The sequence below is a fragment of the Simochromis diagramma genome, unplaced genomic scaffold, assembly GCF_900408965.1.
Source record: "Simochromis diagramma unplaced genomic scaffold, fSimDia1.1 OVJJ01000235.1, whole genome shotgun sequence".
In the NCBI taxonomy this organism is placed as follows: Eukaryota; Metazoa; Chordata; class Actinopteri; order Cichliformes; family Cichlidae; genus Simochromis; species Simochromis diagramma.
In genome coordinates, this window is record NW_024386861.1 from 286,165 (window position 1) to 300,611 (window position 14,447).

Consider the following 14,447-nt stretch of genomic DNA (forward strand, 5'->3'; position numbering starts at 1 on the left):
TGTGTGTGTGTGTGTGTGTGTGTGTGTGTGTGTGTGTGTAGGTTTGAAATAGACCCTGCGATCCTCCAAAGTGTTCCAGAATAAGGCAGAAAATGACAGAAAGCATAAGAAAATCAAAGATTTCACAGTTTTATTGAATTATATTAAGATTTTTGTCCTGTTTTTGTTTCGTTAAATACACGTTTACTACTTCAGGCCTCTACAAACCATCACTATGACATGTTTGTATTAAGAGGTTTTAAGCAGATATGAATCGTTTGAAGGGATCATAATCCACAAACTGCAACACCGTCCCTCCTGCACTACAACAACAAGTGCAAATATTAAACATTTATGCACCTCTGTAGGTTTATACGTCTGCAGAAGTAAAGAGCTCAGACTAATGTTTTGCAAATATGTAGGAGAAGGAAAGGAGGTGCAGCTGTGGTAAGAAGTTTACATACACTCTTCATGAGTCACATGGCCATTCTGGGCTTTTAATTATTCGTGGGGCTGTTGAATGATTGTACTACACACATGTTTGATGACTTTAGAAAACTAAAACTGGGTGCAAAAGTTCAAATTTATTTTGGATTTTCTCTAATCCACACAGGGTCAAAAGTATAAACACACACACTCATATTTGGTTGTTGCTTTGCCAGTTGTACTTCAACCAGATGCTTTTCATAGCCATCAACAAGCTTTGGGTATAATTCTGTATATTTTATTAATGATTCTTCCCAGAGGAGTGGAGTTCATTTAAATTGGTTGGTTTCCTTGCACAGCACCGGCTTTTAGTCATAGTCCACACAAGATTAATGTTAGCCTGCTCTATCAATTTCAAAGCGAAGATTGATAAACTTGATGTGTGTTTGGGATTATTGTCCTGCTGAAACACCCGACTGTGTCCAAGTTCCAATTTGAGGTTTACTTGAAGAATTTGGAGGTAATAATCCTCCTTCATTATTGCATCCACCTTGTGCTGTATACAGAACCACTGGCAGCAAATCAGCCCAAGAACATGATGCTACCACCACCAAAACATACACCATCGGCATTGGGCTTGTCCATGTGAGCAACTGTTAAATTTCATTTGATCTTAACAGTGTCAACTTTGGACCAGGGGATAGAACTCACTTTACCTTGGACAGTGACACTGGTGTTCCAGAATTTTCCAGTTCATTTCAGGCTTGAGCCTTGGTGGTTCCTGGGCTGTTCTGGAATATCCTAACCAATTTCATCCTAACAAATCTGACATTCTGGTTCTTCTTCCAATGGTGACACATCTGTACAATTGTTTGAACTGACAATTATGGAATCTGCAGTTGCTTAGAAATAGCTCCAAGAGATCTTCCCAACTTGCGTATCCATCCATTCGCTTCCTTCCTTCCTTTTAACCAATTCAGGGAACCAGGAGGGCTGAAACCTATCCCAGTTACCATAGGATAGAGGCGGGGTACACCCTGGACAGGTTGCCAGTCTGTCGCAGGGCTAACACAGAGAGACATACAACCATTGACACTCACATTCACACCTACGTGCAATTTAGACTCATCAGTTAACCTAAACCCACTAACTGGACTGTGGGAGGAAGCCGGAGTAACCAGAGAGAATCCAAGCAGACTTGGGGAGAACATGCAAACTCTACACAGAAAAATGGTTGATTCAAACCCAAGACCTTCTTGCTACAAGACAGCAGTCCTAACTATCTCACCAACAGCTGCCACTCCAACTTATGTAAATCTACAAGTCTCTTCAGTGAGTTCCTTGAATTTTCCAATTGTTCTGAGTATTCTGAGTCAGTCCAATGAGTGCTGTCAAACAAATCCTTTTTATGCTGCAAAGATAAACCCCCTGCTGCACCCAATCATAATCCCTAATGAGGAGCTAATGGGCCTTAGCTTTGTTAAGACGTTGTAGAACCTACAGCACCACCTATTCAAATATTAAAATGACTGTTCTTTAGAGTAATTAAAAATGGATTCCGTACAATCGTTCCACCCTTAAAACAAAACAGCTCAAAGAAACCATTAAAAGCCCAAAACTAGCATCACAGTCATGCCCTTGATGAGCAGATGTAAACTTCTCACCACAGCTGTATGTGGCTGCAGAGCATCAATCTGACAGGCCACGCCACTAAAATGCTCCTTATCTACTAAAAAGATAAGGAGCACAGGAGAGGAGATGGATTACAGACAAATGCACCAGTGTTGAGACACCAAACACTTACTGGAAAGATATGGTTTGTTTGTTTTTTCATATTTGGCCATTTTACCTTCGGCCATCCTGGAATGAGTCTGCTGCAAAGATCAGAAAAGCTGCAGTGGGCCAGGACGTGACATAAATAATGACGCAGGAAGAACAGCTGAGGATAAAAATAAGTGATTTTCTCTGTAATATCTTCACACACACATAAAGACTGCTTCATGTGACATCACAGTGACGCGTATGTGAGTCATTGTGCCACGCTGGCTGGAGCACCAGGGGATATCCGCCCCTCCGGCTGCTGGGGAGGGCAGATTACTGGCTCACATGCTCAGAGTACTTCGGGGGTCACATGTCTCATCTGCTGGATTCAGTTTGCCACAAATGAATGGGATACTGTAGAGCAGAGGCATGTTTTAAAGAATTCCCCGCCAGTGGTCAAGGCATTAATGGATCTTTAGATCAGTAATGTAAGAGAGAGCGGCCAGTAAAAGCAGTTAAATGAGCTACTGTAAGTAGAAATAAAACGAAGGGCTATTACAGAGAGTAGAGACACAGGAAATGATTCAGCGGGAAGAAGATGACGACAGCTGCTTCTTGAAAACCCATGGTTTCAGTCGGAGACTGCAATGACTTGGCATTTCAGCCAGTAAAGATACAGTTTATGCTTTCAGCTGTGGGTTTGAGTGGTCACTTCATGAAAGACAAAGAACAAACCCTGTGGGAAAAATCTGGTTTAAACCACAAGTTTCCACTCTGCATCCCATGTGACCAATCCTCCTGTTTCAGAGCTGAGTTTATGACACTCAAATCATGTAACTGGTCACAGGAAAGCCTTTATAATACCAAATGATGTACTAGGGGTGCAATTTTACAGCAGGCAGAACAGCTGAAACAACCAATCAACTAAATGGCTGGTGATTCATCTGCAACAATGGCAGTTTAAGTCAATGTATTATGTAAATGTGTAAACTAGCAACCCTGAGTATCTGAGCTAGGAATCCAAGAAGGTCATGTTCCAGATTCATGAACATTTTTAACTCCATAGACGTTGAAAATAAGAAAGTAAATCATTAATGAAAGTTCTACACAGCATGACTGTTAAAAATCTGTTATTTTCATTATCAGTGAACCTGCTCTTAGCTGCTGAGTCATGTATGTTATCCATGTGGATTCAGAGGCAGACCCAGCTGCTGTGGTACCACTGCTGGCCACACCGGCTGCAGGTCACAAAGGTCATTGCATCCTCGTCTGGGCCGCCCTGCCTCACCCACGCAGGCAAGAACAGAACCCCTCTGGACACCTGCGTCACCCTACAGTCGGACCCCCCGCATCTTTTGCAGCGAATCTTCTCCGTCCGCGTCCCCTCTATCCCTTGAGGAAGCTGCCTCTCACTCACGCCCTGGGAGGAGTACTCCTCCCTCAGCTGCCGCAGCTCTGCGCTGGCCATATCCGCCGCAGACATGCGGGCGAAGGCCTCGGGGGACAGGGAGCCGCTCAGGAGGCCCTGATGCAGGTGGCCGCTTTTGGGATTCCTCAAGTTGGCCACCTTGCTCCTCACACAGGCTTTATATTTGACCTGGTTGTGTTTATGAAGTTCGTGGACGTGCCGCTCGATGTCTCGCGCCAACTCAGCAGCCTTGTGCTGATCGGGGGCAGAGGGGCAGAGGGCAGCAAGGAGGAGCTGCACGCATTTGGTCCTCACGTTATCTGGAGATGAAGCAGAAGTATGAGCTTTGGGTCCAGGTTTAGCCTCCATAGATGACTGTTCTCCTGCAGCATTCCCCTCTCCACCATCACATGTTTGGGCAACAACCGCACCACCCACGGCCTCTTTTGGTAAAGAAACACCGGCAGGGAGCTCAGGATCCTCACTCTCCTCTGCGCACTTCACCCCTTGCCTGTCCTTCGTGTACTGTCTCTTCCACTTGGACAGCAAGCTCTTGACTGTCTTCTTCACGCTGTCATCAGTGCAGGTTTTCAGGAGCCTGTAGAGCACTTTGACGATGTCCGTTGTTTCCAGCTGTTCCGCTGTGACGTGAGACTTCTGGAGGTCACCAAGGAGGGTCAGGATGTTCCCATAGCTTCTGTCTGCACTGAATTTCTCTATCTGAAGAGCACAGCGGAGCATCTCCTTTGGATCCATCGTGGCTGCAAAGACACAAAAGCAAAGATGAAACAATGAATGTTTTTTTCTTAATGTGGTGATGTTTGCCCCTCACTGCAAAATGAAGCAGTGCTCTCCTGAAAGCACAGCAGTATGTACCACTTAGAAACACATTAAAATAGACTTTTGCACGTGTTTACCTGAGTTCCTTCATGGTTTGCAGTTTCTTCCTGCTAACAGTGAACCTAGCAAACGTCTACACGGGAGCAGCCATGTTGAATGTGTCTTCACGGGAGAAAAATGCCAGTGTTCACCTCTAGATGGAGCTGTAGCCTCACAAAGGGAGGGTAGTGCAGGTAGTTTCCCATCAGTTTCTTAAAATGGAACTATATGTATATATATATGTATGTATGCAATCTTTTTTCCCTAAAAACAGGGATTGATGCAATATTATAAATGAAACCTCTTTGCAATGAAAGTGACCCTGAATCCCCGAATCATCCTTTGAGTACACTGCGGCCTGTTTAATCTGAAAGTATCCCAGCAGAGCCTTCCAGCTGTGCTGTCAGTCTGTGATTTATCTAAAATGTACTGTGGGATTAGTGCTTTATGTGAGGATTTAGGTGTGTGCTTTTGGATTTTGCAGGTTACTCCCACGGCCAAACTTCTGTCTATTTTAACACCTCTTTCCTGTTTTTCCCACAATAACAAATGTGGATGAACCTGCGCTAAACCACACGAGGAGCTGAGGGTGTTGTCCAGACAAAGTGTTCGATTTCAAATGTGTGTTGCATTAATGGCTATTATTATAGCCTTGTGTTCCTTCTTTTCAGCCCCTGAGATCGAGATGAAAGATATTTGGTTCGGCGTGCAGAAACGTGTAATCCTCGCATCCAAGCAGCCAAATGACCTGCAGACAGGAATTCAGTGGAACACATCTCGTGACAAGATGAGGCAAGTCTTTCAGCTGTGCTGCAATTACATGTTGTGATGGAAGAAGATGATTGAGTGTTTAGGATAATTCATGGTTGTGGAGCTAAGACCAGAAACGTTCCAGCGGACGTATCCGTTCGCACGTAGTTGTTAGTATTTCGTGGAAACCTGGAACATGGTTTGATGTAATCACACCATCGACGGTGACGTGAATGAGAGAAAAATGGAGGCTTAATTGCATGGCTGAAAGGTTGATTATGTATTAATTGGATGTTGTCTGAATGGGAGCATATCTGAATATTGACAAAACAATTCAATAATACCTTTAGGGATTTATGGAGTGTACGGAAATTGCTGGAGTGATGAGGGAGGCTGATTTAGTCTGTGTTTGTTTTTTAGTTTGCCTATTTTGCTGCTTTATTCCCTTTTTCCCAACAGCACGGCACATTCATCATCATTTTTTGTTTCCAAACATGCAGCACTGACTCACCCGAACACACTCATACTAACTACTAAAATAATATAACGAAAAGGAGTTCGTGCTTTTCATGGTGAGCAAAGAAGACCAAATGTAAACTCATCGCTAGGACTGGTTTGGACCCTCTTTTGGCTTCAGAACAGCCTCAGTTCTGTGTTGCACAGATTCAACAAGCTGCTGGAAACATTCCTTAGAGTTCTTGATCCATATCGACATGATAGCATCATCCATTTGTTGGCTGCACATGGCTCCGTGATGTGAATCTTCTGTTTAACCACATCTCGTTGGTGCTGCATTGCACTGGGATCTCATGACTATGGAGGATATTTGTGACACAGTGTTTAATCCTGGAAGCAGCCAGCAGACGATGGTACACTGTGGTCATGACAGCATGAACGTGGTCAGCAGCAACACTCAAGTAGACTGTGGTGTTTCAATAAGGCTCAGTTGGTACTCAAGGGTCGAAAGGCATGCCAAGAAAATATCCCCTACACCGTTACACCAACACCAGCAGCCTGAACTGAGGCTGGATGTTGTTTATGCTAAATTCTAAACGCTGGAGCAGAAACGTTTGGTGAACTTGTGAAAATCTTAGACTCAGTTTTCTGTTAGCTGGCAGGAGTGGCGCCGGGTGTGGTCTGCTGCTGCTGTAGCCTTTCTTTTACCTTTACATTCAGAGATGCTGAGATGGTTGTGATGAGTGGTTATTTTAGTTACTGTTGCCTTTCGATCAGGTCAAAGCAGTCTGCTCATTCTGACCTCAGCCATCAGCAAGGATCTGAATGCACAACACATCAAACCTTGAATAACAGAAGACCACACCCAGGGTCGCCGAGGCTACGATTTACAAACGCTCACCAAAAATTGGACATTAGAAGATTGAAAAAACGTTGACAGTTTGTCTCAATTTCTAACGCAACATTCAGATAGTAGTACACATTTGGAGTAAATAACATGAAAGCATGGGTCATGCAGGCTTGTATAACCAGTGGTGGTGTAATGGTGTGGGGGATATTGTAGAGTAGATTATAGCGACTTATCTTGCAACATAAGGCTAAAGGTAAGCACAAAAATAAACGATGTCAAGAGGTGTTCCTTTACACAAGAAACAAATCATAAAACCCTCTACATTATCAAAATCTTAATTATAAGGACAAATATTTTTGTACAGTCCTTTATAAGTTACTTGAGAATATATGTATTTTTCTGCCCATGTAGGAAGTATTATTTTCACATCTGAGGTGCTGGTTTCAACAAATTTGGCGATAGCTGCAGTGGCAGAAGTTGTAAAGCCTTCCACGACTCCTCTGACTGTGAATTGCATTCATAATTAGAGATAAACAGAAACCACGAGCTGCCTTTATATCAAAATGAGCTTTTTATTCACTGAAGCACTTTTAATAGTCCTGCCAAACCATATATGTTATTATTCACACAAAAGCCCAGATGAAATGTAATTAGACGAGCAGGGCGCCATTATGCAACTGCTGGTGTGACATCACCCTCCTGATCTTACATTAAAATGTGCTTTCAAGATTCACGCAGCTGGGGCCGATAGCAGTGCAGGCCTCAAGGGAAAATTGATTTGGCGTCTCTTCGCATAAAAGCTTCTGGTTCTCAAGTTCAAAGAGCTGCTTTTAAAACCCCAAATGGAAGTCAAAGCTTCCAGGAGGCTTTTAGCAGCGTTAATGTTTAACTTTTCTTCTCTGGCTTGAGGAGTTTTCTTTGAGCGTGTGAGGAAATGTGCCGTGTGGGATATCCGAGGTTCTGTGTGCGAGCTTTCTTTTGTTAAGTGCATTTTGTGAACTAAAACTCCAACCTTTTACTCAAGCAGAAGGATCCTGAGTGTTGACCCCCTCCGAGGTGTGGATTGAGATGGGTGGGGTCCGGCTGAGCCATCAGTGGACACGTGTAAAACTCCTCTTTCTGTGGTTAAATACATTAAACCTGCTAAATTTTGAACCCTCAAACACATGCGACTGATTTCCATCACAAGAGTCACAAGACTCCTTGCATCTTATCAAGTCATATCAGTGCGGCCTGCTTGCACTTGTGCACTTTCTTATCAGTGGGAATGGAATTTTACCAGCACGCAGCTGCTGTGACAGCCGAGCGCCGAGAGGTGGCGCTCTCTGCACTGCGCTGGTTTGAGCCCTATGAGGAAGTGGAGTCCTGCTGTATCACATCCTGCTCTTGTTGTCCCCGCCTTCGAGATGGCGTGTACGCATGAGCGCACACACATACGCGCACACACTACCCCGCCCTGAGCTTGAGAAATTCTGAGGAGGAGCAAGGCCTTCTTGTTAGAGTGATCAGCTTTTTCATGGTCAGACATTCATGACAACATGGTAAGTCCCTGCACCCGCAACCACGACCTGCAAATACTCCCAACGCTGCCAAGTGCATGTGTGACAGACAACAAAGTGAAAAAGTGTTAAAAGCAATCGTCAGTCACATGCTGCTGAGTGTCAGTGCAATGATAAACCTTGTTCTTCACAGGGTGAGAGGAGGTTAGAAAACAGGAAGAGCTACGCATATTTGCTTTTTCTTGGCAGAAGTCTGATCGGACTTTTCGGTGGAGGAAGAGGAAATGTTTTTGTGTTTTCTTCCCATTTTTGACATTCCAAAGGAAAAAAATGTGAACTTTACCGCAAACAGCAGCATATTTATTGTTACCTATTTGTTTAAAGTGAAACGAGTTTCATCATGTAATGCTCTATAATTAGAGTGCTTTGCCTTTCATATGTTATTAAATATGATGAAAATAATGTGTTTTATTTATTTATGTGATCTCTCTGTAAAAGCACATGCGACAGAGACTGTGGGGTTTTTGTGCTGTGAGAGCAAAGTCAACTCTTATTTTGTATCCATGCTCAATGCTCTTGACAGGTCGTGTGTGTGTGTGTGTGTGTGTGTGTGTGTGTGTGTGTGTGTGTGTGTGTGTGTGTGTGTGTGTGTGTTGAGAGGGACTCTGGCAGTACCCTACCCATCATACCCTTCCCATCCGTCATTACCTTGAGGGTAATCACTGATGACTGGACTGGATTCTGTTTGTTTTGCCTCAGGGTTCATTCTGTTTCGTCTGAAGCGCTGCAAAGATTTTTCTTCTGTTTGTGTGTGTGTGGGAGGGGCAGGAGTAAGGGGGGGGGGGGGGGGGGTTAATAAATGTTATAAAGAGGCAAAGTACAGACAAAGTGTTGTTTTTTTAGCTTGTGCTTATTTGGAGTCCTGCAAACCCCGAAGCAGGAAATGAGCCTCCCCAAACATGAAACCGCTAAGAGCACAGTTGCTATGTCTTCTCTTGCTGATCATAAAAATTTTCCCATTTGATTAAGAAAAAACCCCTCTGTTTTATCAGAAGCGATGAGGAAGTGCAGACGATTGTGACTTGTTTGTGCTTTGCTCAACAGCAGAGTCAAAGCAGAATCACGAGACTCACTCGAACCCTTTTCTTGATTATGGTGAAACAATGCTGTGCAAGGTACTTTTTTAAGCAACTCAATTTCATAGCGTCTCTTGGGATGTGACGCAGCACTTGATAGCAGTTCAAAGCAGACTTGGGGGCTCAAACTGTGCACTCTGAAATAGTTTCATTAAATTGTTTCCTTTTGTATAACTGCCTCTGTTAACCCTTTGTACCAAAGAGAAAATTTTAGCATTGATTTTGCTATTCTGATCCTCTGAGGGTTCAACCATATGTTTCCTCCCCTGTACAAATAATTATCCACATTGATTCATCACATTTGTTTTCCCATGAACGCCCCCTTCCTCTCTCTCCCACACACACACACCAACTGGACGCATGCTCTGCCTTATGGGAAATCCACCAGCCGGTGGGCCCGGGTTACAAATAACCACATCCTCCCCACGTTGCTCACAGTTGTGCAGCATCCACTGGACTTTTGTAATGTGATCACAGCGGAGGCTCAAAGTGTGCACAGGTGTGAGGTCCTGCTCTTTGCTTTGGTTCAGCTGCGTGTGACATCAATTACACTCAAATTTAAGACACACACCAAAAGACGAGTCTAAGGGATTCAGAGCAAGTATGTCTGATAGATGATGACACATGTTACTCACGGTAACCACATGACGTCCAACTGCAACTGAGCAGAGAAAAGAAACCAACAAATACAATTTTGGTGACTCATGAAAAAATCCTCATATAGGTCTCAACTAAGCTCGCCTGTGTCACTTCTGAAGCCCACCAACAACCACAAATAAGCATCTAGTGTTGGCTAACATCGTCCTTAACCTTGTTCTTCTACACCTCACACAGTTGGCAGAACAGTTTATTTTATATAGCATTTTAAAATAAATTTCACTTGTGCTGCTGGTGGTTTATTTTTAGCATTTGTTGTTCTGTGCTCATATTTGGACATCTTAGGGCAACAAGAGCAGGAGCAAGAGCCCAAAGAAAAGGGCAGCCATTAGTGGCAGCAGACAGTAAGGAAATGGGGTGGAAGTGGGTTGCAAAGTGGTTTGCAGTGTAGCAGAAACCTGCTAATACTTGCTTAAACCACACGCCCTATATATGATTGAGTAATAGGATGGCCAAGTGTAACACAAAAACATCAGCTGACGGGCACTGGCACTGAAATCAGGCGACTTTACATAATATTTGCTGCCATTTACAAGCCCTCCGTGTCTACATTTCAGTGTTTTTTTGTTTGAAATATTTTTTCAATTCAATTTTAACAGCAGTCACCTCAAACCACTTCATATTTTAAGGTATAGACCCTACAGTAATACAGAAAAAAACACAACAATCAGACAACCCCCTATGAGCGAGCAGATGGCAACAGTGGGAAGGAAGAACTCTCTTTTAACACTAGGACTCGGGGGGGCCAGCCTCCTGCTGCGACAACTGGAGGGTTCCTTATTCTGCTTTGAATTTCCCATTAATTTAATTTGATTTATATAAATGTGCCATTAGATGTAAATATCACACGAGGTTGGCTCCGGCCCACTGTGTGTATAAACGGTTCCTATAAAAAATAACATTAAATAATGCTGGAAAAGGTTGGCAATGCTAATTATTTCTGTTCTGAACTTCTGCAGCAATTTTGCAAATCATCACGCACACACATCAGAAAGATTTTTCACTTTCTCATAAAATGTAAACCCGCACATAACCGCCCCCCACACACAGTTAAGCATCTCTTTGTAAACAACATTTAAATAGGTGTGACAAAGTGAACGATAACAGCTGAAAGTGCCTTTATCTGGGAGGGCGCTGCCTTGTGTGTGAATGGAACAACAGAAGGCCTTTGTCTGGTGTGAGCCATAATATCTTCTTTCACCCCGACATGAAGCAGAGGCAGGACATATCGAGCTGTTTCAGGGACCAGCTTTGGTATAAACTCCTCGGAGTCTAAATGTCCCAAGATAGCTCTGTTACTTTTTAACATGAGAAAGTTCCCCTGCGAGAGATTAATGATTCATCCAATACACACTTTTAGCTTTTAGGGGGAAAAGGTTAACACAAGGTAGGGGATACACGCAACAGTCAAACTTGTGATTTATTGTTTTTCAAAAAGGAAAGGAGAGAGAGTGCACGTTCTGTCCTCTTTTTTTTTTACATTTTTAGCCGGCCTCCCCCTCCCCCTCCCCATCCCCCTCCCCATCCCCCTCCCCTCTCTGGTGATTTCCGTTGGGTGATTGAGCCTGAATTCCTGATATCCCACAGTTAAGATTCATAGCCCTGTAGTGTGTGTGGACAGGACACTTCTTAACCCCTTAACTTTCTTTTACCTTTCCCTTTTCCTCTCTTTTTGCTTTTCTTTCTCCTTCCTTTTCTCGCTCTCCTTCACTTTGCTGCCCCCACCACCACCACCCTCCAAAAACCCCCTTGTAGATTTACTAAATGCATTCCTCCCCTCCCCTCTTACATCCTCCTCTCGGCGCCCTGTCCTCCACTTCAGCTGTCTGCTGGAGGCACGATCGGGAGGCGCAGTGTGACACAGAGTATGGAAAGCTGAAGGTAGAAAAGAGTGGGGAAAAGAAAAGTGTGGGATGAGGTGAGACTGTGCCTGGGCACAAGCCATGGGAATGTACACACACATTTTGAGTTCATGTGTTTGTGTGCACACACACAAACGCGCATGCATGCTCTTACAGATTGCTGATTGGTCATGTGTCAAATACAACAGCAGCCAACGGAGTGCAGGAGTCATCGCCGCTCCCTTTGAGTAATCAGTAAGGGGATGTACAGACACACACACACACAAATGTATGTATGCACACAGACACACACAACAAACACAAACTGTTTTATTCGAGATGAGAGAAAGCTGTGAATAGAAAATGTGTTATAAGCAGTGGAATCACACCTACAGTTCTGATTGAACAAAAATAAAAACATTGAAAAATCATTGCGTTGTTGGACTTCGCTTTCATTGTCATACAGCAACACAATATAAGTGAGCAGCTGTTAACACAACGCCGCATTCAGTCCACGTAGAGAAAAAAGGGTTAACATGAAAGCAGTAAACGCACCTTTACTCGTTTCATTACTTTTAATATTTAGTCAAACAGTCTAACTAAGTACGGTGCGACTAGCAGCTCAAATCAAAACACTTTGACTGTCACATCACATGTGCAGGTACACTGGTACAGTACAGGCGAGTGAATCCTTGTGTGAGAGCTTCACAGCAACAGAGGCGTGCAAAACTACAATAACATAAAACAAGCAAAACATAAGAACGGCTAAATCTGAGAGTAATAAATATCTGTACAATATAAGAGTGTATGCATTACTGGATGTGTATACTAAATATGTTTTTCTATGTGTGTGTGTGTGTGTGTGTGTGTGTATACATATTTTACAAATTAAATAGAGTAAACAATAAATAAAATATATAAAATATACAGAGGTTGGTAGTTGGATATTGTGCAAAACAAGTGGACATACATACAGTGTGGAGTGCATAATGTTGAAAGCTCGTGTTAGCTACAGACGTGACTGTGGTCACCGAACATGAAACGCATCTCTAAATTCAAAAGGCCGCGCGGCCAAATTTAGCCGCAGTAACTCTTTTTCTGTATGACTTTATCGGCCTGTCGCATCGCTGTGGAGGCTCAGGGTTATGGTTCTTTACAACGTTGCTTCAGTTGATTGAGGTTTGCAGGCATTTGTTTCTGCACGGCTCTTTTAAGGTCCCACCACAGCATTTCATTCTACTTGAGGTCTGAAGTTTGGGTTATTGCAATTCCTTGATTCTTTTCTTTTTCAGACATTCTGTTGTATCTTTGCAGCTCTGCTTGGGATCATCGTCCTTTTGTGTGACCTAATTTGGGCCAAGGCTGCTAAGAGTCACATGACTGTAGTGTTAGCAAAGTGTGGATGTCTTTGATGTACCGACTGCAGCAATAACAGACGCTGAAAACAAACAGGAGGGGATGAAGCATTGCGGAATTAACACAGTATTTATAAGATCAGTTGCGAGGAAATCCATGTTGCTAGACGCCAACCTACACATTTGCCAAACCACAGTGGGTTTGGACCAATCAGCATTCTACAAGGAACTACTGGCCAATAAGGCTGCAGTTCATGTTTTATGTTGCTAGGATTTTTTTTTTTTTTTTTTTTGAAGGTGAGCTCTTATTACAAAGATAAGGAATAATCTAACATTTAAGGCTTAGATGGCGACAGACACATGGTTCAGCCAATCATCTGCTAGGTATCTAAATGGAAAACTTCTTTGATGTTTTTTTGTGATAAGACTGGATCAGGTAACACCAGATATGCAAAACCAATCTTACCAAACAGTAAGACTGACTCGTTGAACCTCGACTCGTGTCCCATGTGGACTCTTAGTCACCCGCTGCGTGGTTAGATTCAGGAACTAAAACTTGTTTTGGTTTAGCAGAAAACCGTGATGATACCTGCTCATAATGTTAAAAAAGTCACCAAAGGCATTCACACGCAGGTAATGAACATTCATCCACACGTGATGAAACTGGAAACTTTATGGGAAATTCATGTGAGCTTGAAGATACCTGATGACATCAGCACAGTTTTGCAGAGCTGTGTTCATGCCTGTATATTTGGAAGCACCAAACAAATCCAGTCAGGACTGTACTTTTAGTTCAGACAGATAATGGCTTTTTTGTCCCAAGTTAACCTCCAATTTCAGGTTCAGCCACTTTAATTCTAGTCAAGAGCCCAGAGTGCGTTTCACCAAATTGAAGCTAAAGGCGTAAAGGCTTGCTGTGCACAGGTCAAACAAACCTCTCCAAGCACACACCCTTAAATCTGGACTCCTCCAACTCAACCATTTGATGACTGCCTGTCTGAAAGTCGTGTCTCCTTCAGTCCTGTCAGTTCTACGAATAGTTAACCTCTGCACTGCTGAAGGTGTGGAATGTGTAGTGTGATATGAAGACGTGTCAAACGGAGGAGGCGAATCTTGTCTGCAGATAAAAATCTATTCAGGGGATGAAAGCTGCTCTTACAATGAGACTGGTACAATAACACACTGAGCAGGGGGAGGAGGCGACATCTGAAGACAGAGTGCAGGTCATGCTCCTTTTAATCTCCTTGGCTTTGAACTGAGTGCTGAGCTACTTGGTTGAGCTGAGGTAAACCACAACATTGCGTCTCACTTCCTCGCATTGAGGCAACACGCGGCGCTTCTCTCATTCCAAAAGGGGAACTTTAGAGTAAAAAAACACGCACACACAGTCACACACAGCTTTGAGGAAGTAACACTTGACAGGAAGATGGTGTATAGATATCCAGCCCGG

General features: G+C 43.4%; 1 protein-coding gene across 2 annotated transcripts; it reads right to left on the reverse strand.

Moving 5' to 3' along the window:
• Positions 1–115: 115 nt before the first annotated feature.
• Positions 116–13,768, reverse strand: LOC120733238 (transcription elongation factor A N-terminal and central domain-containing protein). Of its 2 annotated transcripts, none has more exons than XM_040031303.1 (2): positions 13,764–13,768; positions 116–4,318 (listed from the first exon to the last, which is right to left on the reverse strand). In XM_040031303.1, the coding sequence occupies exon 2, from the start codon at positions 4,313–4,315 to the stop codon at positions 3,359–3,361; it is 957 nt and encodes a 318-aa protein (XP_039887237.1). In that variant the 5' UTR covers positions 4,316–4,318; positions 13,764–13,768; the 3' UTR covers positions 116–3,358. The 2 variants fall into 2 exon arrangements, with proteins under 2 accessions (XP_039887237.1, XP_039887236.1); XM_040031302.1 differs by lacking the exon at positions 13,764–13,768 and adding an exon at positions 4,492–4,949 and having other exon boundaries at positions 116–4,335.
• Positions 13,769–14,447: the final 679 nt, after the last annotated feature.

Bases quoted from the DNA above. Each gene is read 5' to 3' on its own strand.
- LOC120733238 (XM_040031302.1), bottom strand. From the start codon at position 4,330: ATGGATCCAAAGGAGATGCTCCGCTGTGCTCTTCAGATAGAGAAATTC.